Source organism: Bos javanicus, chromosome 1 (assembly GCF_032452875.1).
Source record: "Bos javanicus breed banteng chromosome 1, ARS-OSU_banteng_1.0, whole genome shotgun sequence".
Lineage (NCBI taxonomy): Eukaryota > Metazoa > Chordata > Mammalia > Artiodactyla > Bovidae > Bos > Bos javanicus.
The window spans coordinates 60,963,699-60,986,536 of NC_083868.1; the positions used below are offsets into that span (position 1 = coordinate 60,963,699).

A 22,838-nucleotide genomic window follows, 5' to 3' on the forward strand; every position below is an offset into this window, starting at 1 on the left:
AATTGAATGAAGGGTTCTGCCATGCTTAGTTTGAACTTTATCCCAAAGGCAATGGGAATTCTAGCAGGAAAATTAACTCAATAATTTTAAAATTTAGAAATAGCATTTTTGTAGTAGGGGTAAAATCCCATGGACGGAGGAGCCTGGTAGGCTGCAGTCCATGGGGTCGCTAAGAGTCAGACACGACTGAGCGACTTCACTTTCACCTTTCACTTTCATGCATTGGAGAAGGAAATGGCAACCCACTCCGGTGTTCTTGCCTGGAGAATCCCAGGCACGGGGGAGCCTGGTGGGCTGCCGTCTACGGGGTCGCACAGAGTCGGACACGACTGAAGCGACCTAGCAGTAGGGGTAAATACCTAGTAGCAAGAGGTCCAGCTGGAAAATTGGGAGAAATTTTGGTCATTTTTTGGTGTTGTACTACCATTGCCTGAAATTATTAATTTTATTAAGAAAATAATCACTGTAATTTACAACCTATAGGTTTTCTACAGCTACAGGTAATAATGTATTAGCTGTTACATAGCCAGACTCCGGGAGAATGGACCCCTAGGAGAAGACACATGGACACAAGAATAAAGCAGACCAGAAAACTCTCCCTAACAAGTTGTTGTCATGCCCTTTTGAAAAATTAACACCTCAAATGAGTATGTTGAGATATGAGGCAATACAAGATGTGAAATATTAAAACTAGCCTTGCTGAGGAACTTCCCTAGTGGCCCACTGGCTATGACTCTGCGCTCCCAATGCAGGGGGCCTGGGTTCCATCCCTGGTTGGGCAACCAGATACCACATGCTGTGGCTGAGAGTTTGCATGCGCAACTAAAGATCCCGCATGCCACAATGAAGATCAAAGATATCACATGCCGCAACTAAGACCTGGCACAGCCAAATAAATAACTATAAATATTAAAAAAAAAAAAAAGACCAGCCTTGGTAAGAGCATTTAAAAAGTTTGTCTGGCTGCTTGCTGGAATGGATAAAGATGGCATGAAGTCGTCTACAATCAAATCATCAGCCTCCCCCAAACTTTCACTATGGAAAGCCGACATATGGATTAATAATAATTAAAATATATTGAGAATAAGGATATCAATAATAGCCAATGCCATACTAAAGACTTTGCTTACATGATCTCTTTTAATTCTCATGATAACCTTTGGCAAAGATTTTATTTTTAGAGCTACTTTAAAATTAGAAAACACAGACTCTTTGGAATAATGGCAAAAATATTTGAAGTCATGAGACGCTGAGAGATGTGGACTCTATTTCTGTTCTACTAGGCCATGTGCAAAATCTGTGATTAAGCTTTCCCTCCACCCGCTACATGCCACGCAAGCTTCTAAAATGTCCTGGAGCGCTCATATCCAAGCTAGTGCCCCAAGGACAAATTTAGGACAGCTCATTTCTCTTCAGAAAGTTTTCTGGGGATCTGATGACAGATCTGGGGAGGCCAAGAGTGAGGTGCTGGTGGTCCAAGGTCTTCTGTACAACACTTATCAGAATGGCCAGCACGTCTGCTTGTGCAAATCCTCCCATGGCTTAAAGACTGTCCATGTCAGTTGTTGTGAGTCTCTTAAGCATTTTATGGTTTGGAGGCCAGTGATCATTTACATTTTGTAAGTCTTCATTTTCTAGATTACCCATTTGTTTTAATGACAAGGTTACTGAAAGAGTTTGTATTTACTTGATGAGGCTATTATGAAATTATATGCATGGGAAAACAATATGTTTCTGACCTAAATTTAAGATTTTGTTGTTGTTGTTTAGTCGCTCAGTAGTGTCCAACTCTTTGTGACTCCATGGACTGCAGCCTGCCAGGCTCCTCTGTCCATGGGACTTCCCAGGCAAGAATACCGGAGTGGGTTACCATTTCCTTCTCCAGGGAATCTTCCCAGTCCAGGAATTGAACCTGCATCTCCTGCAATGACGGGCAGATTGTTTACCAATGAGCCACCAGGGAAGCCCAAATGTAAGATACTCACATACAAAAATAACTATCTATATACCTGCTACACTGGTATATACTACATTGTATATTTAAAATCAATGTACCAGTAAGGTTCTGAAAAGAAAACATAGCAAGAGTTTTCTATATTTTCCTGCTCTTTGAAAGGGGAAACTAAGAATGTTAAAAAGTAAAAGGAAATAATGTATGCTAAAGAAAGAGATTAACTGATTAAATTTTAAAAGAAAATCATCATAACCTAACACTGACATCATGGTTTCACGTAAAGATGCTGGCCTGTATTGTCAATGCAGTTTACATGTGCTCTTTTGTTACAGAGTCCACTCTTGCTCTGCTCACCACATGATGGGCCAATGAATCCAAGAGATGAGGGGTTGAGACAAGGAAGAGACTTAAATCAGGAGCCAGCTGACCAAGAAGATGGCACGCTAGCACCTCAAAATAATCATCTTATCTGAGTCTGGATGCCAGGTTCTTTTATAGATCAGAAATGGGGGGGAGGTGAGGAAGCAAAGTAAAAAAGCCATTAATCTTGCAAAAATCTCTGAGAAAGGCAAGCCTCAGGCAGGGTATGTGTTAATTTCTTCCTTCCTGCCATCTGCAGGTGGACAGGGTTCTGAACAAAGGCAATTTAGCTTAATAGTCAGGCACAGGGGCAGGATTCTCTGAAGCAGCCCATTCTGTATGATTATAATAACAAAAGTAATGAAAAGCAAGTCAAGAAGAAACAGTTCCAACATGGAGTCAGAATTGGCTTCTCTGCAACACCTTCTCTGCCAAGGATAGTCTTCCTGCCTCTATTTTCTTGCCTTGGTTCTATTTATCCTTGAAGTCTTAGCGTAAGCTTCCTGGAGCTTTGCTGGCCTTGCAGATTTTGCTATGTTGGCCCTGTTTTATGGTCTTACTGAATGCTACTATAATTTTCCTTTATACTATATAAATCTATTTAAGTGGTTATTCACGCAATTATTAGCTTAATTCTCTGCTTTCTTGTTGAACTATAAGTTCTACTTGTGCAGGGACCATGTCTGTCTTGCTTCTCATTTTGGCCTTTTACAGAGTGAGCATTCTATAAATATTTCTTTTCAGAAAAACAAAGTGTAATCAAGATTAAGACTAATTTGAATATAATTCTATATTGATGGAAGATATGCTTTAAAACCAATATATATTTTGGGGCTCCAAAATCACTGCAGATGGTGACTGCAGCCATGAAATTTAAAGATGCTTGCTCCTTGGAAGAATCAAGCTATGACCAACCTAGACAGCATATTAAAAAGCAGAGACATTACTTTACCAACAAAGGTCCATCTAGTCAAAGCTATGGTTTTTCCAGTAGTCATGTAAGGATGTGAGAGTTGGACTATAAAGAAAGCTGAGCACCAAAGAATTGATGCTTTTGAACTGTGGTGTTGGAGAAGACTCTTGAGAGTCCCTTGGACTGCAAGGAGATCCAACCAGTCCATCCTGAAGGAAATCAGTCCTGAATATTCATTGGAAGGACTGATTCTGAAGCTGAAACTCCAATACTTTGGCCACCTGATGCAAAGAACTGACTCATTGGAGAAGACCCTGATGCTGGGAAACACTGAAGGCAGGAGGAGAAGGGGATGACAGAGGAGGAGACGGTTGGATGGCATCACCAACTCGATGGACATGAGTTTGAGCAAGCTCTGGGAGTTGGTGATGGACAGGGAAGCCTGGCATGATGCAGTCCATGTGGTCGCAGAGTTGGACACGACTGAACAACTGAACTGACTGACAAGACAATGAAAAGAAAACATAGCAAGACTTTTCTTTATTTTCCTTCTCTTTGTAAACAGAAAATGAGAATATTAAAAATTAAAGACTGCAAAAATAAATAAAAGTAATCAATAGAATATGTTGAACCAATATTGTTTAAATTATCACTAAATGGTCAAGACTCCTTACCTGCAAAGGTAGCAGGCTTGACTCTTTCATATCATTATATTGATACTACCAAGACTGTCTTAACAGAACCTTCTGGAAGGCCCATAAAAGAAATCCCAGAGAAAGACTTTTCTGAAACTTCAACTGTAGATTATATAATCTCTACATTCTCTCTGTAAAATGTGAAATAAACTAATTCTAACATGCTAACTGAAAAGGCCAGATGATAGCTACTTGAAATATATGCTTCTGGAATTCAACTTAAAGAAATGAATTTAGTTTAACATTATGTATTTCTTCCAAACCCATGAAGGCAGAGTCTAGGCTGGACATATTAATAATTGGGTAAGTTATAAAATCAGAAGTAAGACAGATGGAGCTATAACATCAATGGAGTTTAAGAGCACTATTAGGCAAGGATTCAACTTGTAAATGAACTGAAAGAGTCTGGCTAAGTGATAAAACCCAACCTCCAATGAACAAGGGGATTTCAGACTCTTCAGAGTCCTGTTCTCCTTAGAATGTTTTCCCAACCCCATCAACATAGAAAATGCTTCTTTTTTACGGAAGGATAGTTGATGTACAACTATATTTATATAAGTTATAGGTGTACAATATAGTGATTCACAAGTTTTAAAGGTTATACGCTGTTCATAATTATTATAAAATATTGGCTACATTCCCTGTGTTGTACAATATATCCTTGTAGCTTATTTATTTTACACATAATACTCTGTACCTTTTACTCCCCTACCTCTATATTGCCCCTCCCCACTTCTGCTTCCCTCCGCCCACCAGTAGCCACTAGTTAGTTCTCTTTATGAGTCCGTTTATTTATTTTTTTATATTCACTAGTTTGTTGTATTTTTTAGATACTACATACAAATGATATTATATATTTATCTTTCTCTCTCTGACACTTCACTTAGTATGATAATCCCTAGTTCCATCCATGTTGCCACAAATGGCAAAATGTAGTTCTTTTTTATGGCTGAGTAGCATTCCACTGTATAATTAAACCACATCTCTTTTATCCATTCATCTCTTGGACACATAGGTTGCTGCTGTATTTTGGTAATTGTAAATACTGTTGTTTGAACATTGGGATGCATGTATCTTTTCAAATTACTGTGTGTTCTTTTGTTCTTTTATAAATATAAAATATTCCTTACATGAGCTTTCTATATGTGGTGCTGATGTTAAATCTGACTTAGGCAAGAGAATTATAAAATGCCTACTAAATTGCTCTCAGCCTGAGGGGCTAAGTTCTCAGTGTTCCAGGTATAGAAAGCTACTAAGGATGTAAAAACTTTTGTAGAAATGAAATATATAGAAAAACTATTGTTGTCATTGTTGTTTAGCCACTAAATAGTGTCCAACTTTTTGTGACTCCATGACTGTGGCCCACTAGGTTCCTCTATCTATGAGATTTCCCAGGCAAGAATATCAGAGTGTATTGCTATTTCCTTCACCAGGGGATCTTCCTGACCCAGAAATTGAACCTGCATCTTCTGCATTGGCAGGTGAATTCTTTACCACTGAGCTACCAGGGAAGCCCAGAAACTCTGTAACCATGAACAAACCTGACAAGGCATGAGGCACAGCTGAGAAAGATACTTCCTCTGGAATGTGAGAAGAAAGATTTAGAAACAAAGTTAAATGAAGATGGGAGCAGCTTAGCTCATAGAAGTGAGATCAAACACACCATAGAAAATACATGTTACAGTGCAATTGCCCTCTGGGAGTTACAGGATTATGAAAGTCTAACTTAATTAAGGGAGAAAATAGGTCACATTTAACAACCACATATGTGACACATCATTTTGACTACAGAAGAACTGAAGAGGAGAGAAAAATTAAGATATCAAAAATACAGGGAAGGGAACCATAGAATTCATCAATCTCTTCTCTTCCATCTATATCAAGTATGTTCTGATTTTATACATATAAAAAATTCACCATTGTTCTAATCTCCCTCATTAAAAAACACTTGCAGTATTCTTGAAAAAGAGATTTCAGGTGTCAAAAGAAAAGAGAAACAAAATGATCCAACAAATTTTTTTTTAAAAAAGGACTGAATTAAGAGGTAATAAATATTCTTCTTCTCATAAAAATATACCTTGCACCTACCTTCCTTTCTCCCCCTTGTGTCATCAAGTGACAGGTAATCAAGTACTTGTGAACCCTGCATGAAATCTCCCCCTTTTCAGGGCTCAATGTCCCTGTGGGGTCGAGCTAATTACAGGTACATTTCCTCTGCAAGGCAGTCACACTCTGTTCTATAGAAGGCACAATTAATTATTGAACAAAGCTAGCTGGAGATTTTTGCTCGTATGGCCATGGGTTACAGGTAGCTTTGCTGTCACACAGGGAGCAGAGCCTCTTCTTTGAGTGTCTTTATGAAAGGCTTTGGATTATAGCTGAAAAGGATCAACCCCTGTTTCCAAATTTTGCAAAGGAAAACACACAAAACAACACCCCCCCAATTTCCTATATAGAATAGTAAAGATAAATTCTCTCTCATGTAATCAAGAATATGATTATGATCAGGTGGTTATTTAGGTCAGATGTGAAAAAGATGAAAAAGTAGACTTGGGAATTAATACCCATTGTAGAGCGAATTGGAGTCTGTCCTTGAGTCTGTGGGCTTCCCTTGGGCTTCCCTAGTGGTTCAGAGGTAAAGAATCTGCCTGCAATGCAGGAAACCCGGGTTCGATCCCTGGGTTGGAAAGATTCCCTGGAGGAGGGCATGGCAACCCACCCCAGTACTCTTGCCTGGAGAATCCCATGGACAGAGGAACCTGGCAGGCTATACAGTCCATAGTGTCACACAGAGTTGGAAGCGACCAAACAGCAGCAGCAGCTTGAGCCTGTGAATGAAGCAAGGAAGTAGTTTTGCAGGTGCCAGGGCAGGATTTGACCCAGAGAGAGGGCCTAGATAGATTATAGAAGAATAAAGTTATTTCTCTTAAGATGTATTTAGGAACTTAATGGGAGATCTTCCCAAAGCCCCATGGAGTCATAGACGAATGCAGAAAATCCTTGTCCCACACTTCAAGCCATAGTCTTGAGCAAGGGTCTTTAAACTATTCTGTAAAGGGCCAGATAGAAAATATTTTAGGCTTTAAAGGTTAAACCATATCTGTTGCAACAAAAGTCTGCTGTCTTTTTTTTTTTTTTAACAGCAGCCATAGACATCATATAAATGACTAAGCATGGCTGTATTTCATTAAAACTGTATTTAAGGGCACGGAAATTTTAGTGTCCATATATTTTTAAAAATTCTTTTGATTTTTTTCTAACCATTTAAAAATTATTCTAAGCTTGCAAAAAAAAGTGAGGTGGGTTGAATTTGGCCCAGGGACTATAGTTTCCTGACACCACCCTCCCCCGACTATTGGGAATCCTTCTGTGTACACCAATTTTTCTATTAATTTTGAAGTCCCTCAGGTTCTCTGACTGTATGTAAATGGTCCCTTTATTCTGGAAGATCTAGCTTGTCCTTTGATCTTTAGATGACTTGAAATATCATGGATAACCAGATTATTCAGGGTTCAAACCATTTGTTTACTGTCATTAACAAGTTAACTAAAGTTAGCCATGAAAATCTACACTTATAGAACAAGCCTGGGGAAGTCTTGAAACTGGTTTGATTTCATTACTTTTCTGAACTGAGGGGATAAAAAAGAATTATCTTTCGTTTCAGATCATCAATAGTATTTTTCCCTGAAAAAAAAACAAAACAAAACTATTTACTAGTCAATAATGCACCAAAGGGATAAGGCATTTTTATTAATATTAATGCAGTTCATTTCTTGATTATAACTTGAATATAATCTATTTCCTCCTTTCTTATTTTCTTTTATCTGCCATATATTCCATAAAAAATAAGAGATCATAAATACTATACAAACATTTAAATTAATTACAAAAGGGAGATGATATGAAAATAATGATAAGAAAACAAGATGAAAGCAAGAGTGTGTCTATATATGGATTTGATGCCATAAATCCCACACAGTTTGTTCAAAATCCATTTCATTAAGGTGTAATTTATATATGATTTCCTCTATTCTTTTTCAGACTGGTTATAAATTTGGCTCTAAGTTTGGTAACAGCTAATACAATGAAGGACTCCTCATTATTTGTAAAAATTCATTGGGTTCATTTAAAAAAATAAACCATTGCTTAGAAATAGGACAGTAGAAATACTGAAATAAAAGAGGAACTTCCTCAAAGGGTCCTTTCAGAGGAAACTATGTAATGCAATAACAATCTCTCAAAGCAACATTACAGAAAATACAATGATTTCAGAGGATATATCTTCTGTAAATCCTTAAATATGTGCCCCCAACCTTTATACCAAATTGTCACTTAGTAAAATCAATTTTATAGGAGAAAGGTAGGTATGCTGTGGGATTGAGGGTTAATATATGCAATTCCATTCAAGGAGAATGTGCTCTGGAGGTTAAATTTAATCCAGGGGAAAGGTATATGATAACCAGTGGCTCAAACTTCAGATAATCCTGCATTTGTATTTTTTTCCATGTGAGGTTTAAAATGAGAATGAGAGGATATGAGTTTGAGGTTCATCCCATAAATAAGTGCCTCATTTACTGCTTTTATATATTCTCAACAAATAACAAGCTGTAAGCATTAATAACAAGAACGAGTTTTGACTTAACATCATCTTAAGAAAATAGAAGCCTCTAATCAGAACTGGTGCCTAAATAAAAGACTATTCCATAGGTTAGTCCAAACTTCACCTGGTAAATTAATTTGAGGGCTAATATGAAATGGATGCCCATATTTTCATACCACAAAATACAAAATTATTTAAAGATGCTATAACCAAACACTACCCTAGTCTGGTCTTTCAGAAGTATATCAATATAGATCCCATTGTCTATCGAGCTTTGCATAACAATATTCATGGTGTTCACTTCAAAATTAATATGTTGTATTTGAATCTGTAGATATTTATATGAGAAAATGTTAAGAGAATATCAGATATAAATGAGTTAAATGTTTGGGGCTAGTTACCAAAATAAATGATATTTTATAAGAAAAATTGATCCGTAATTCCTCTTTCTGAAAGAACTAAATAGCAGACCCGATTCTGTGAATACTGTGTCATTCACAAAGGCATAGTTTTGTAGGTAAGAAAATTCAGTCTGTGGAGTAGGAGAGGACACATACAGTTAATCCTAAATAATTCGGTAAAAACATTTAAATGGGATTTAAAAGGCAGTAGAACCTCAGAACCCAGTGACGGTTGTGGGAAGGAGGAGGGGAGAATGCAGACGACATTTCTGAGAAATGATTTTCCAACTTTCATTAAATTAGCATCAATAGCTGGAGATGCATAATGAGTTCATGAAGGTTAGTCCATGCCTGGTACCCCTCCAGAGAGCCAGATGCTAAGGACAGGCTATTGCAAGTCACAACTTTGTATTATACCTGAAAGATTTCTTCACAAGGTGCTACAGTATTAGGAAACTATATTTAAAAGCAAAGCAACACAAAAAGCACACAAAGAACTATGGGAATTTAATCCATACAAAATATTGTCCCAAGACATTCAGATACCGACCTGCTTTAGACATAATTATTAAGTCATTTAATGCATTTAATGTTTCTATATTGGTTGCCTTGGGGGAGTGGCCTATTAAAATGAAATATGCCTTATATATAAACCACAGAACTATATATATAGTATAATATATATACGGTATGGTTATAGACTTTATAGAGATGGACATATTAGCCAAGACCAGAGATGACCCTAAACAAGTTAGCTCTATGCAACTATTCTAACAGTGTTTTTTAAATTTTATTTACTTTTTAATTGAAGGATAATTGCTTTAGAGAATTCTGTTGGCTTCTGCCACACATCAACATGAATCAGCCATAGTTATACAAGGGAGGGAGTTCTAATAGTGTTTTAATAACAATACACAGGCTTGCCTTTTGGATCCAATGGAATCACAGAAGCATGAGGATATTTTAAATGGTGTGTTGTATCTTGGGGCCTGGAGAGTTGCTTACCAGTTGGTGTAAGGTGTCTCCAGGTGATCACGGGTTCAGGACGGCCATTGGCCATGCAGACCAGGGTGACGTTGCTACCCTCATTCACAGTGACATCCGAAGAGATGTTGGAGATCTTTGGTGGAACTGTTAAGACAAAAGCAAATGGAATAAGTAACTATATCATTAAAAGTAGGTTTGCAGTGCTAGTCCATGCAATTGGAAGTGGCAAATCTAAGCAAAGTACTTTTCTGACTTGAACCATTTGAATTTTTGTGTTAAGAAGATTACATACTTTAGGACTTCCTTACAGGTTCAGTGAGCAGATGTAAAGGATGGGTCTTAACTATAAGGTGAGAATCTTTCCACTGTGGTCAAGCACTATAGGAAGTACACAGAGTAACACAATGAAAATATCTTAGCTCTTTTATGATTCCAAGGGACCTGGTTTTGTTATTAGAGAGTGTGCACAAGTATAAGCATTAAGAATAGATTTTTCTTATCACTAGGTACTACTTACATTTATTTTATTATGTAGATAAAATGAATGTATTTTCTTCAAATGTCAGGAAAAGAAAAGCAATGTTATTTAATATCAGATTGCAAGTTCTGTTATTAAGATGCAGTAATCTGGTTGTTTACAATCTAGCCACATAATGAAACCCCTAGTTAATCACTACAACAGAAAGCCCTAAATATCATTTTGGTGACTGACAGGTCTGATGATGTTACCTCAGAGGTTAAACATGGAATTTATAAGGCCTATGTCACAGACAGGAGGGCGTGCATGTGTGCAAAGTCTCTTTAGTCACAACCTATTCTTTCCAGCCCTAAGAACTGTAGCCTGCCAGGCTCCTCTGTCCATGGATTCTCCAGGCAAGAACATTGGAGTGGGTTGTCATGCCCTCCTCCAGGGGATCTTTCAGACCCAGGGGTCTAACCTGTGTCTCTTGCATCTCCTGCATTGGCAGGCAGGTTCTTTACAATTAGTGCCACTGGGAAGCCCCAAGTTCAGTTCAGTCGCTCAGTTGTGTCTGACTCTTTGTGACCCCATGGACTGCAGAACACCAGGCTTCCCTGTCCATCACCAACTCCCGGAGCCTACTTAAACTCGTGTCCATCATGTTGGTGATGCCATCCAACCATCTCATCCTCTATTGTTCCCTTCTCTTCCTGCCTTCAATATTCCCTAGCATCTGGGTCTTTTCAAATGAATCAGTTCTTTGCATCAGGTGGCCAAAGTATTAGCGTTTCAGCTTTAGCATCACTCCTTCCAATGAACACCCAGGACTGATCTCCTTTAGAATGGACTGGTTGGATCTCCTAGCAGTCCAAGGGACTCTCAAGAGTCTTCTCCAACACCACAGTTCAAAAGCATTAATTCTTTGGTGCTCAGCTTTCTTTATAGTCCAACTCTCACATCCATACATGACCACTGGAAAAACCATAGCTTTGACTAGACAGATCTTTGTTGGGAAAGTAATGTCTCTGCTTTTAATATTCTGTCTAGGTTGGTCATAGCTTTTCTTCCAAGGAGCAAGCGTCTTTTAATTTCATGGCTGCAGTCACCATCTGCAGTGATTTTGGACCTCCCCAAAATAAAGTCTGTCACTGTTTCCATTGTTGCCCCATCTATTTGCCAACAAGTGATGGGACCAGATGGGATGATGGGAAGACCCAACACCTTATGTAAATTATAAGTAATATCTCAATAACTCCTTATAATAAGTAAATAATATCCTATGAGGATTTTATTTATGGGTAGGAAAATAAGTTATAGAAGAGGCTAGGTGACAAGCAGAAAACAGATGTGAATCTAAAAAGACTCCAGGGCCCACACTCTTAAGCCCTACTTGAATGAAACTTCATCTCCACAATCCAGGCTACCAGATGGCCAAAAATAATGGGAATTACTTTTTGGTGATGTGAGAAATGAGTCCCCAGGGGCTAGCTGTACTGCCGTCTGACTTCCTTCATTAGTGTTCAGGGCAGCAACATTAGATTTCATACTGGTGGGCTTAAGTGGAAAGTGAATTACTTACTCACAAATTTCATCACAGAGGTTATGCCCTGATTACAAATTGCAGAGTTTATGCTTTGACGGTGATTTTCCTTTTCCTATTTTTTTTAACTCTTAGTTGCTTGTGCTGTCCCTGAGAAACTCTGTGTCAGGGGAGGGAAGAAGACAAGAAAGCATGAAGAAGTTCAATAAAAAACAAAACCAAACTAAAAAACTTTTTTCCCCCACTCTTCCTGCCCATTAGAGACTCTGTGCAGAGACAAATAAAACGGGAACATTTTCTGCTTGTAGAAACAGCTGCCTGACAACCATAAGATTCTGCAGATCTCTGTTAGCAGTTATTGATGGGCAACTGACCAGGGCAGAGTGTCAAAGGAGGAAGTGGGAGGAGAATTCTCCTGACTAGCATTCTTCTCACGATGGCATCTTATATGGCCTCTGGGTAGGAACCAATCATTCCAAACCAAACACAATGGCAGAAATAGAATGTAGTTGATTCCTGTTACTTATTAATTTCTATTGGTAGAGTTTCTGTTTCCTCTTTGGGTTAAGAGTATTTTTCTCATATTCATACTTTGACTTATAATATAGTATCTTCGACTTTCACAAGGAGGACCTGAAAAGTTATACCCATTTAATAGGGAAGAACTTGAGGCCCAGAGTGGAATAATAGCTTATCAAAGGTGATCCCATCAAGAAATATGGCTAGGCTTAGAATTCAGAGCTCCTGTATGTCCAATTGTTCTATTGTTTAATAGTCACACTTTCTCTTTGTCAATTGAATAAGCCATTGTTCTGATCATGTCCCATAACAAATACAATACTACTCATGATGGTGTTGGAGAACAAGACTTAGACATCCTAGGAATCTTTCCTCAACAATCTAAAATCTGTAAAAGGAAGCTGTATAGTAATTACAAGAGCTCACATCACTTAATTCATTGTTAATTCTGAATTCCAAGACAGGACACGGAGTACAGAAAAAAAAAAAAAAAAACAACTATGGTCTAATTTAAAAAGAAAAAGTGGAGGGGGAAAGACTCCATACCCCTAAAATATTGACTATAAAAACATGAAAATTAACAAAACAAAAATCTCCAATGGTCAAGATCCCTGAGAGCTTTTAACAATGATAAAATTTACTATATTGCCTCTTCTTTATATGAGGAATATATATGTACTAAGGACTTTGATTTTACATGGCACAAAATGGGGGGTGGTCACTTGTTCAATGTTACATAGACAGGTGGTGATAAAACTGAGAATAAAATAAAGAACAATTGACTACAGGGCTATGTTTCGGCCACCAACTATATTCCTTTTCCTAATTAAGGACAATATGTTTAGGCTCTGGCTCTCAGATACTGGAGATGTAGACAGCATCTGGGCTAAACAGTTAGAAATGTAATCGTGCTTACATTGTATCTCATCCTGGGTCACTAACTAATAGTTTTTACACCACCATTTATCTTCTTATTTTATTGGAAGTTTTTTCCCATAAGCATTTATATATGATGTAGTCTTTCTGTTCTAGAGAGAAGACCCCCCCACAACCCTGCCAAATCCCATCTTACCTATTTTCAAACCTCTCTATCTCCACGTTCTTGAAGGAACTGTTCTATCTCATGTCTTCATTCCCTAATTCACATTTCATACTCCAACCTTCCGTGCAATCTAGACTCACTCATTAACTTCCAAAGAAACTGCTCTCAAGAAGCTCACCAATGTCCTTGAACAATATTGCTTTTAGGTCCAATGAAAAATTTTGTTATTATTCCCATTTTTCTCTGAAGTATTTTTTGTTGATAGTAACATCATTTTAGCATGGGCGGATGTGACCGGCGCATTTAGCGTGGGCGGCTGCGACTGGCGCTACCCCACGTCTGAGGTTAGGGGCAGAAGCCGGGAGGACCCCATGCCCGAGAGGAGGCAGGCCAAGAAGAGTTACCCCACGTCCGAGGTCAGGGGCTGCGGCCGGGAGGAGCTACCTCACGTCCCAGGAGCGGTGGCTGTGCGGGCGCAGGAGGGCCTAGAGGAGCTATTCCACGTTCAAGGTCAGCAGGGGCTGTGGTGAGGAGATACCCCTCGTCCAAGGTAAGGAGCAGCAGCTGCACTTTGCTGGAGCAGCCGTGAAGAGATACCCCATGTCCAAGGTAAGAGAAACCCAAGTAAGACAGTAGGTGTTGCAAGTGGACATGAGAAGGCAGACACACTGAAACCATACTCACAGAAAACTAGTCAATCTAATCACACAAGGACCACAGCCTTGTCTAACTCAGTGAAACAAAGCTATGCCCCTGGGGACACCCAAGACAGGTGGGTCATGGTAGAGAGATATGACAGAATGTGGAAACGAACAGAGATCATTCTGTTGTTTTTGAGATTGCAAAACGTTTTTGAGATTCTCCACTGGAGAAGGGAATGGCAAACCACTTCAGTATTCTTGCCTTGAGAACCCCATGAACAGTATGAAAAGGCAAAATGATAGGATACTGAAAGAGGAACTCCCCAGGTCAGTAGGTGCCCAATATGCTACTGGAGATCAGTGGAGAAATAACTCCATAAAGAATGAAGGGATGGAGCCAAAGCAAAAACAATACCGAGTTGTGGATGTGACTGGTGATATAAGCAAGGTCAGATGCTGTAAAGAGCAATATTGCATAGGAACTTGGAATGTCAGGTCCATGAATCAAGGCAAATTGGAAGTGGTCAAACAGGAGATGGCAAGAGTGAATGTCGACAATCTAGCAATCAGCGAACTAAAATGGACTGGAATGGGTGAATTTAACTCAGATGACCCTTATATCTACTACTGCGGACAGGAATCCCTCAGAAGAAATGGAGTAGCCATCATGGTCAACAAAAGAGTTCGAAACGCAGTACTTGGATGCAATCTCAAAAATGATAGAATGATCTCTTTTCGTTTCCAAGGCAAACCATTCAATATCACAGTAATCCAAGTCTATGCCCCAACCAGTAATGCTGAAGAAGCTGAAGTTGAACGGTTCTATGAAGACCTACAAGACCTTTTAGAACTAACACCCAAAAAAGATGTCCTTTTCATTATAGGGGACTGGAATGCAAAAGTAGGAAGTCAAGAAACACCTGGAATAACAGGCAAATTTGGCCTTGGAATACGGAATGAAGCAGGGCAAAGACTAATACAGTTTTGCCAAGAAAATGCACTGGTCATAGCAAACACCCTCTTCCAACAACACAAGAGAAGACTCTACACATGGACATCACCAGATGCTCAACACCAAAATCAGATTGATTATATTCTTTGCAGCCAAAGATGGAGAAGCTCTATACAGTCAACAAAAACAAGACCAGGAGCTGACTGTGGCTCAGACCATGAACTCCTTATTGCCAAATTCAGACTGAAATTGAAGAAAGTAGGGAAAACCACTAGACCATTCAGGTATGACCTAAATCAAATCCCTTATGATTATACAGTGGAAGTGAGAAATAGATTTAAGGGACTAGATCTGATATACAGAGTGCCTGATGAACAATGGATGGAGGTTCGTGACATTGTACAGGAGACAGGGATCAAAACCATCTCCATGGAAAAGAAATGCAAAAAAGCAACATGGGTGTCTGGGGAGGCCTTACAAATAGCTGTGAAAAGAAGAGAAGCGAAAAGCAAAGGAGAAAAGGAAAGATAATAAGCATCTGAATGGAGAGTTCCAAAGAATAGCAAGAAGAGATAAGAAAGCCTTCCTCAGCGATCAATGCAAAGAAATAGAGGAAAACAACAGAATGGGAAAGACTAGAGATCTCTTCAAGAAAATTAGAGATACCAAGGGAAGATTTCATGCAAAGATAGGCTCCATAAAGGACAGAAATGGTATAGACCCAACAGAAGCAGAAGACATTAAGAAGAGGTGGCAAGAATACACAGAAGAACTGTACAAAAAATCTTCATGACCCAGATAATCATGATGGTGTGATCACTGACCTAGAGCCAGACATCCTGGAATGTGAAGTCAAGTGTGCCTTAGAAAGCATCACTATGAACAAAGTAGTGGAGGTGATGGAATTCCAGCTGAGCTATTTTCAAATCCTGAAAGATGATGCTGTGAAAGTGATGCACTCAATACGCCAGCAAATGTGGAAAACTCAGCAGTGGCCACAGGACTGGAAAAGGTCAGTTTTCATTTCAATCCCAAAGAAAGGCAATGCCAAAGAATGCTCAAACTATCGCACAATTGCACTCATCTCACACACTAGTAAAGTAATGCTCAAAATTCTCCAAGCCAGGCTTCAGCAGTATGTGAACCGTGAACTCCCAGTTGTTCAAGCTGGTTTTAGAAAAGGCAGAGGAACCAGAGACCAAATTGCCAACATCCATTGGATCATCATCAAAAAAGCAAGAGAGTTCCAGAAAAACATCTATTTCTGCTTTATTGACTATGCCAAAGCCTTTGACTGTGTGGATCACAAGAAACTGGAAAATTCTGAAAGAGATGGGAATACCAGACCACCTGATCTGCCTCCTGAGAAATTTGTATGCAGGTCAGGAAGCAGAGTTAGAACAAGACATGGAACAACAGACTGGTTCCAAAGAGGAAAAGGAGTACGTCAAGGCTGTATATTGTCACCCTGCTTATTTAACTTATATGCAGAGTACATCATGAGAAATGCTGGGCTGGAAGAAGCACAAACGGGAATCAAGATTGCCTGGAGAAATATCAATAACCTCAGATATGTAGATGACACCACCCTCATTGCAGAAAGTGAAGAGGAACTAAAAAGCCTCTTGATGAAGGTGAAAGAGGAGAGTGAAAATGTTGGCTTAAAGCTCAACATTCAGAAAACGAAGATCATGGCATCTGGTCCCATCACTTCATGGGAAATAGATGAGGAAACAGTGAAACAGTGTCAGACTTTATTTTTTGGGCTCCAAAATCACTGCAGATGGTGACTGCAGCCATGAAATTAAAAGATGCTTACTCCTTGGAAGGAAAGTTATGACCAACCTAGATAGCATATTGAAAAGCAGAGACATTACTTTGCCAACAAAGGTCCGTCTAGTCAAGGCTATGGTTTTTCCAGTGGTCATGTATGGATGTGAGAGTTGGACTGTGAAGAAAGCTGAGTGCTGAAGAATTGATGCTTTTGAACTGTGGTGTTGGAGAAGACTCTCGAGAGTCCCTTGGACAGCAAAGAGATCCAACCAGTCCATTCTGAAGGAGATCAGCCCTGGGATTTCTTTGGAAGGAATGATGCTAAAGCTGAAACTCCAGTACTTTGGCCACCTCATGCGGAGAGTTGACTCATTGGAAAAGACTCTGATGCTGGGAGGGATTGGGGGCAGGAGGAGAAGGGGACAACAGAGGATGAGATGGCTGGATGGCATCACTGACTCGATGGATGTGAGTTTGAGTGAACTCTGGGAGTTGGTGATGGACAGGGAGGCCTGGCGTGCTGTGCTTCATGGGGTCGCAAAGAGTCGGGCATGACTCAGCAACTGAACTGAACCGAACATCATTCTTCCTTTTCTTGGTTTTTAGGTCACCAAACTCAACTGCTTTTCCTCTTATTCTTTTGGCCAGCCTTCCAAGTTTAACTTTTGGGCTTACCTTATCCCATTCCCTAAACATCTGAAGGTCTGATCACCGTCCACATTTTTTTATATTATGCACTGTGATCACTCACTACACATAAACTCTTTAGCTTCAGAAGCTACAGCCATGATACTGATGACTTCCAAATCAGTATCTTCAGCCCATGTTTTTCTCATGACCTTTACATCTATACTTTCAATGAAATGACTATTCTATAGTTCTATCAACTGTCTCACAGAAATACAGGATTTAATATACTCGAATTGGGGTCATCATCTTCCTTCCCACAGAGAACTTGTAATCTTGTGATCAGTTTTTTCTTTCAGTAATGGTGTTATCATGCAAACAGTTGCCCAAATCAAAAAAGAAGTTTATCTTCCTTGATTGCTCTCTCTCCTTTACTGTCCCCGCATAAAGTGGACCCCCAATTCTATGGCTTATGACTTTTAAATATCTCTCAGATTCATTTATCACTCTCAATTGCATTATAACTAGTTTTTTTTTTTTTTTTACCTCTAAGTGTTCTCTCTTCAAGCTCACTGTCATTCATTCACCATACTGCAATCAAAATTTTCCCCTAAATTGCAAATATGAGTATTATATCCTTCAACCTCATTGCCCTCAAGATAAAATCAAAACTTCTTAATATGACTTAATAGGCCATTCATGGTTAGCCCCTGATTCTCTCTCCTGCCTTATTTCATATTCTGTTTGAGTTGTACCAACCAATCAGATCAAACAACTTTTGGTTCCTGGAATACACCATCTTTGTTTACTCCCAGGCATTTAACATTCTACTTTCTTTTTTTTTTCTAATGGAATAGTTTTCTTTCAACTTTTCATATGGTTGTTCCATTTCCTCCTTTGGGTTTCAACTTGTCAGCTTGATTTCTCACTTGTTCCAGGAGACTGTCTTGTCATCACCCCAGCCCCACTCCAGCCCACTCCTGCTTCCATACTGGGGGCCTATCTTGTGTTTTCATATTGCACCCTGTATTCCTCCACACAGCACTGAACCATAATTGCTGGATTATTTACCTATGCCTGTCATTAAACTGAAAGAGGCAGATAAGGAGGGCTTTTGTTTTCTTGACCACTAAATCTTACAGAGCACAGTATGTGGAATATTAAGTGCTCACAGAGTGTTTGGAAAATAAAAAAAAAAAGAATGAAAATCTTCTCCCCAACTCTTTTCTGAGCTCAAGGAAGTCATCTCATTAAATTTTTCTCAGGAAAGAGCAAGCTCTTTTTCTGAACAACTGAAACAACACAGCTTTTATCAGTATGTCTTTAGTAACCAATCCAGTTATCTATTTTGGTGTCAATTGGAAAAAAAAATTAGCCATGGGGCAAAAAAATGTTCATATATTTTAGGAATTACAATAAACTTGATGTCCAGTTTCCCCAATTATAGACATTTCTGAGTTTTAATTTTTTTCTTCTATACCTCAGGAGTTTTATACATAACATACATGTATGTATATAAATATATATATCTTTTTTGTTTGAGGGCTTGAAAGTTCCTTCCTAGTTTCCTATAGCAATCCATGCAGTCTACATTTACCCCATCACTGATAACATTAAAGTGACAAATCGAAGTTTTTATTCTATTACCAGTGAAATTTTAATAAAGATTCTGAGAAGTAAAAAAGTGTTTTTATTATTATTGGCATTTTACACATGTGGACATAAGGCACAAAATGCGGGAAACAAAATCACATTAGCCAAGGAATTATAGAGCTAGTCCCCAAACCAAAAGGCTTACAAATCTTCTATACTTAACTCCTCTCTATTACACTTGCTTTTGCAAAAGTGGTTCCAAATAGTTTTTAATCTATTTTAATTCTCAGTAAGGATGACTACTCAGGAAATACTGTTTAACATGTTAACCTTATTTGCATCAGCAAACATAAGTTATTTATCAAAGTCACTGAAATATTGATTTATGCTCAATTCTTGGGTTATTACAGTATTCTGGGTAATTTGTTTTGGTTTTCTCTTTCTTGAGTATTTCCTAACAATTTTTATTCAAAGGATATTAGTACTTTTCAAATTTATTTTTATTTAAAAAATATTTTATTGGAGTATAGTTGCTTTATAATGTTAGTTTCTGCTGTATAATAAAGTAAATCAGTTATACATATGATGTGTAAGATTAACAGCTGGTAAGACATCATGTGTGCTGTGCTTAGAGGCTCCATGGACTATAGCCCACCAGGCTGCTCTGTCCATGAACCTTTCCAGGCAAGAATACTAGAGTCGGTTGCACTTCCTACTCCAGGGGATCTTACATATCCCCTCTTTTTTAGCTCTCCTTCCGAGCCTTGTCAGCACTAAGTAGAGTTCCCTGTGCTATAGAGGAGGTTCTCATTAGTTAGTTAACCGCTTTATACATAGTAATGTATGTCCTGGGTGTTCATGGGAAGGACTGATGCTGAAGCTGAAAGTCCAGTACTTTGACCACCTCATGCGAAGAGCTGACTCATTGGAAAAGACCCTGATGCTGGGCAGGATTGGGGGCAGGAGGAGAAGGGGATGACAGAGGATGAGATGGCTGGATGGTATCACCGACTCGATAGACATGAGTTTGGGTAAACTCCGGGAGTTGATGATGGATGGGAGGCCTGGCGTGCTGTGATTCACGGGGTCGCAAAGAGTCGGACATGACTGAGTGATTGAACTGAACTGAATGTATGTATGTATGTCAACCACAATGTCTTAATTTATCCTACCCCTTCTTCCACCCTTGGTATCTATAAGTTTGCTCTCTACACCTGTGTCTCTATTTCTGCTTTGCAAATAAGTGGAAGCATGGAGTCCTATCCACTGTACCACCACAGGTAAGTCCTAATGTCTTAAATTTTTTGTTTCTCTTTCTCTTGTGCTTTCTTCTATTGCTTCTGGGTATATTAGATCCTTCTATAACATCAGATCAGTTCAATGTTTATCTCTGCTTCTTTTTTTGTTTTAATGATCTGTTTCATTAAGAAAAATTGAACTCTTTACATCATATGTAATATACTTATGGTGTGAATTGTAACTAGATTTTCTCCCATATTTTTTAGCCAATTTCCCCAATAGCATTTACTAAATAATATAAAATGTGTACATCATTTTGGTTTTCAGAATTACCATACATAGTGTAACCTATTTGGCCAGAGTAATATTTTCTGGGAAATATAAATATAAACCTTACTTACCACTTATCAAAATATTTGAAAATATAATTCAGTAATCTTTCAGACACCACATTATTATTAGGTGTTGCTTATTTCAAAATTAATTGTTTATTAGAATAACCCCTCCTAAAATACTGAGTGAAAAACATAATTTAGATACCCATCTTTCAGGACATTAGCAAAATACATTATTCAAAGTAATCCTCAGGGTTTCCATTGTTAAAAAAAATGTAGAGTGAATATGATGCACCCTAAAGTTATTTTTAAATCTGAATTATTAAATAGGTAATATTTTTTCACTGAAATTCACATACAGTTGATGTTAAATGCATGTTTTTCCCCTTATATGCAGTACGAAGTGAATGGAAGTTTCTAAAATAATGTTAGCATCTAGTTGTTCTGGGATATATGAATTCCTTCAGCTGTGCAATGAATCAGCATTAAGTAAGATTAGGACACAGTCAATCAGACTCTGGCACTCATGGTTTTATTGTCCTGTGTCACTTTTTTGGTAATTTTCTTATCCACTATCTCTACTAGATCTCTAGGGTTTGCTCTGTATTTTGGGGACTCAGAGCTGCCTCTGCATTTTTGTAGTTTTCCAGGTTCAAACTCATTCCTTCTTCTCTTTTGTATGAGACTAACATTTCTCGTGTATGAACAAAAGTGGAAAAGCAGGCAAAGTCAAGGATATAGTAGACTGTTTTACCTGCCCCAGTCCATGCCTTCTTCTTCTGGTAAGACACCCTAGTTTTCCTTTGGAGAACTACCTCTCATCTCACTGCCATTGGTTTGCTGGGATTTTCAATCAGGTGACCTTTTTTTTTTTCCCTCAGCCAATGAAAATTACCTAAGTTATATATTTCAGACCCTCTCTCTCTAGAACTGACTTCCCCAATAGCTCAGCAGGTAAATATTCTGCCTATAATATAGGAGACACAGGAGATGTGGGTTCAGTCCCTGAGTCAGGAAGACCCCCTGGAGAAGGAAATGGCAGTACACTCCAGTATTTCTTGCCTGAAAAATGCCAAGGACAGAGGAGACTGGCAGGCTACAACCCAAGAGGCTACAAAGAGTCTGACACAACTAAGCACACGCATTCCCTAGAACTTGGTTTTTATAAAAAATAGATGAAGAAGAAGTGGAAACTGATCGACTGTGTTAATGTCCAGTTTTCCACTCTGCCCTCTTTCTACAGCCTGTGCCATGCCCAGGCCCTCCTATTGCGGGGGGTACACATTTTTCCGTTCCCGGAGCATGTTATTTATTTTGGCCAAAGATATTAGTACAGGTCAAATAAGCAGAGCCTTGACAAGTGCTGGCACAACTGGACTCCCCTGGTCTCCTGCCTCTGCCTTTATCAGGAGAAGAACGTGCTCAACCGAGTCTTTTGATCCCTGGAGAAGGAGGATGGGAAGCGGCAAATAGGACTGCCAGATAAAATATGACATACGCAGTCAAACAGGAGTTTGAGATAAACAACACATTTTTAAAGTATGTTCCAAATATTTCATGGAATATATTTATACTAAAAAGTTATTCCTTATCTAAAATTCTAATTTAACTTGAATCCTATATTTTCACTTGATGAATCTGACAACCCCAGGAACACAGTCACCTGTAGTGAAGCCCAGCATAGAAGTGTCCTGACTTGTACACTTGTGAGAAACAAAGAATAAGTATTATTGCTTTATGCCCATGAATTCCAGACTGGTTTGTTCATCAGCAATAGTTAGCTAAAACATAGCATGAAAGCAACCACCTGAAAGAACCATTATTTTTCACTAGTGTCTGTAACTTACATCTAGAGATCCAGGATTTTGTGGTTTCCAGGGCAAGATATTTCTGCTTTTCCTTTGGTTCTGTGAGCTATTCCATATTCTTCCAATGTATCATCCCCTTCTTACATAAAATTAGCCAGTCAATTTCTGTTTCTTAAACCAAAAAATCCTAATTGTTCCAAATTGAGAAGCAGTCATAATAAGGGAAAATTTTGAAGGGGATTCTTTCCATAGAGGAAAGGAAAATTGTCATCTCTGCTTAGGTCCTCACTGTACTCCCACAGAACCAACTTAGTTGCATGTCTACCATTGCATCTTATCTGCCAGCACACACTGCTTTAAAAATACTCCTAGGTTTGCACAGCCATCTAATTTTGGCTG

At 38.7% G+C, this 22,838-nt stretch overlaps 1 protein-coding gene across 2 annotated transcripts in view; it reads right to left on the reverse strand.

The window, feature by feature from the left end:
- The window catches only part of LSAMP (limbic system associated membrane protein), a 707,286-nt gene that overhangs the window by 226,746 nt on the left and 457,702 nt on the right, over nucleotides 1-22,838 (reverse strand). For both annotated transcript variants that reach the window (XM_061395219.1, XM_061395302.1), the window contains exon 3: nucleotides 9,929-10,054. In XM_061395219.1, coding sequence (XP_061251203.1) covers nucleotides 9,929-10,054 — 126 coding nt within the window. The remainder of the gene's footprint in view (nucleotides 1-9,928; nucleotides 10,055-22,838) is intronic.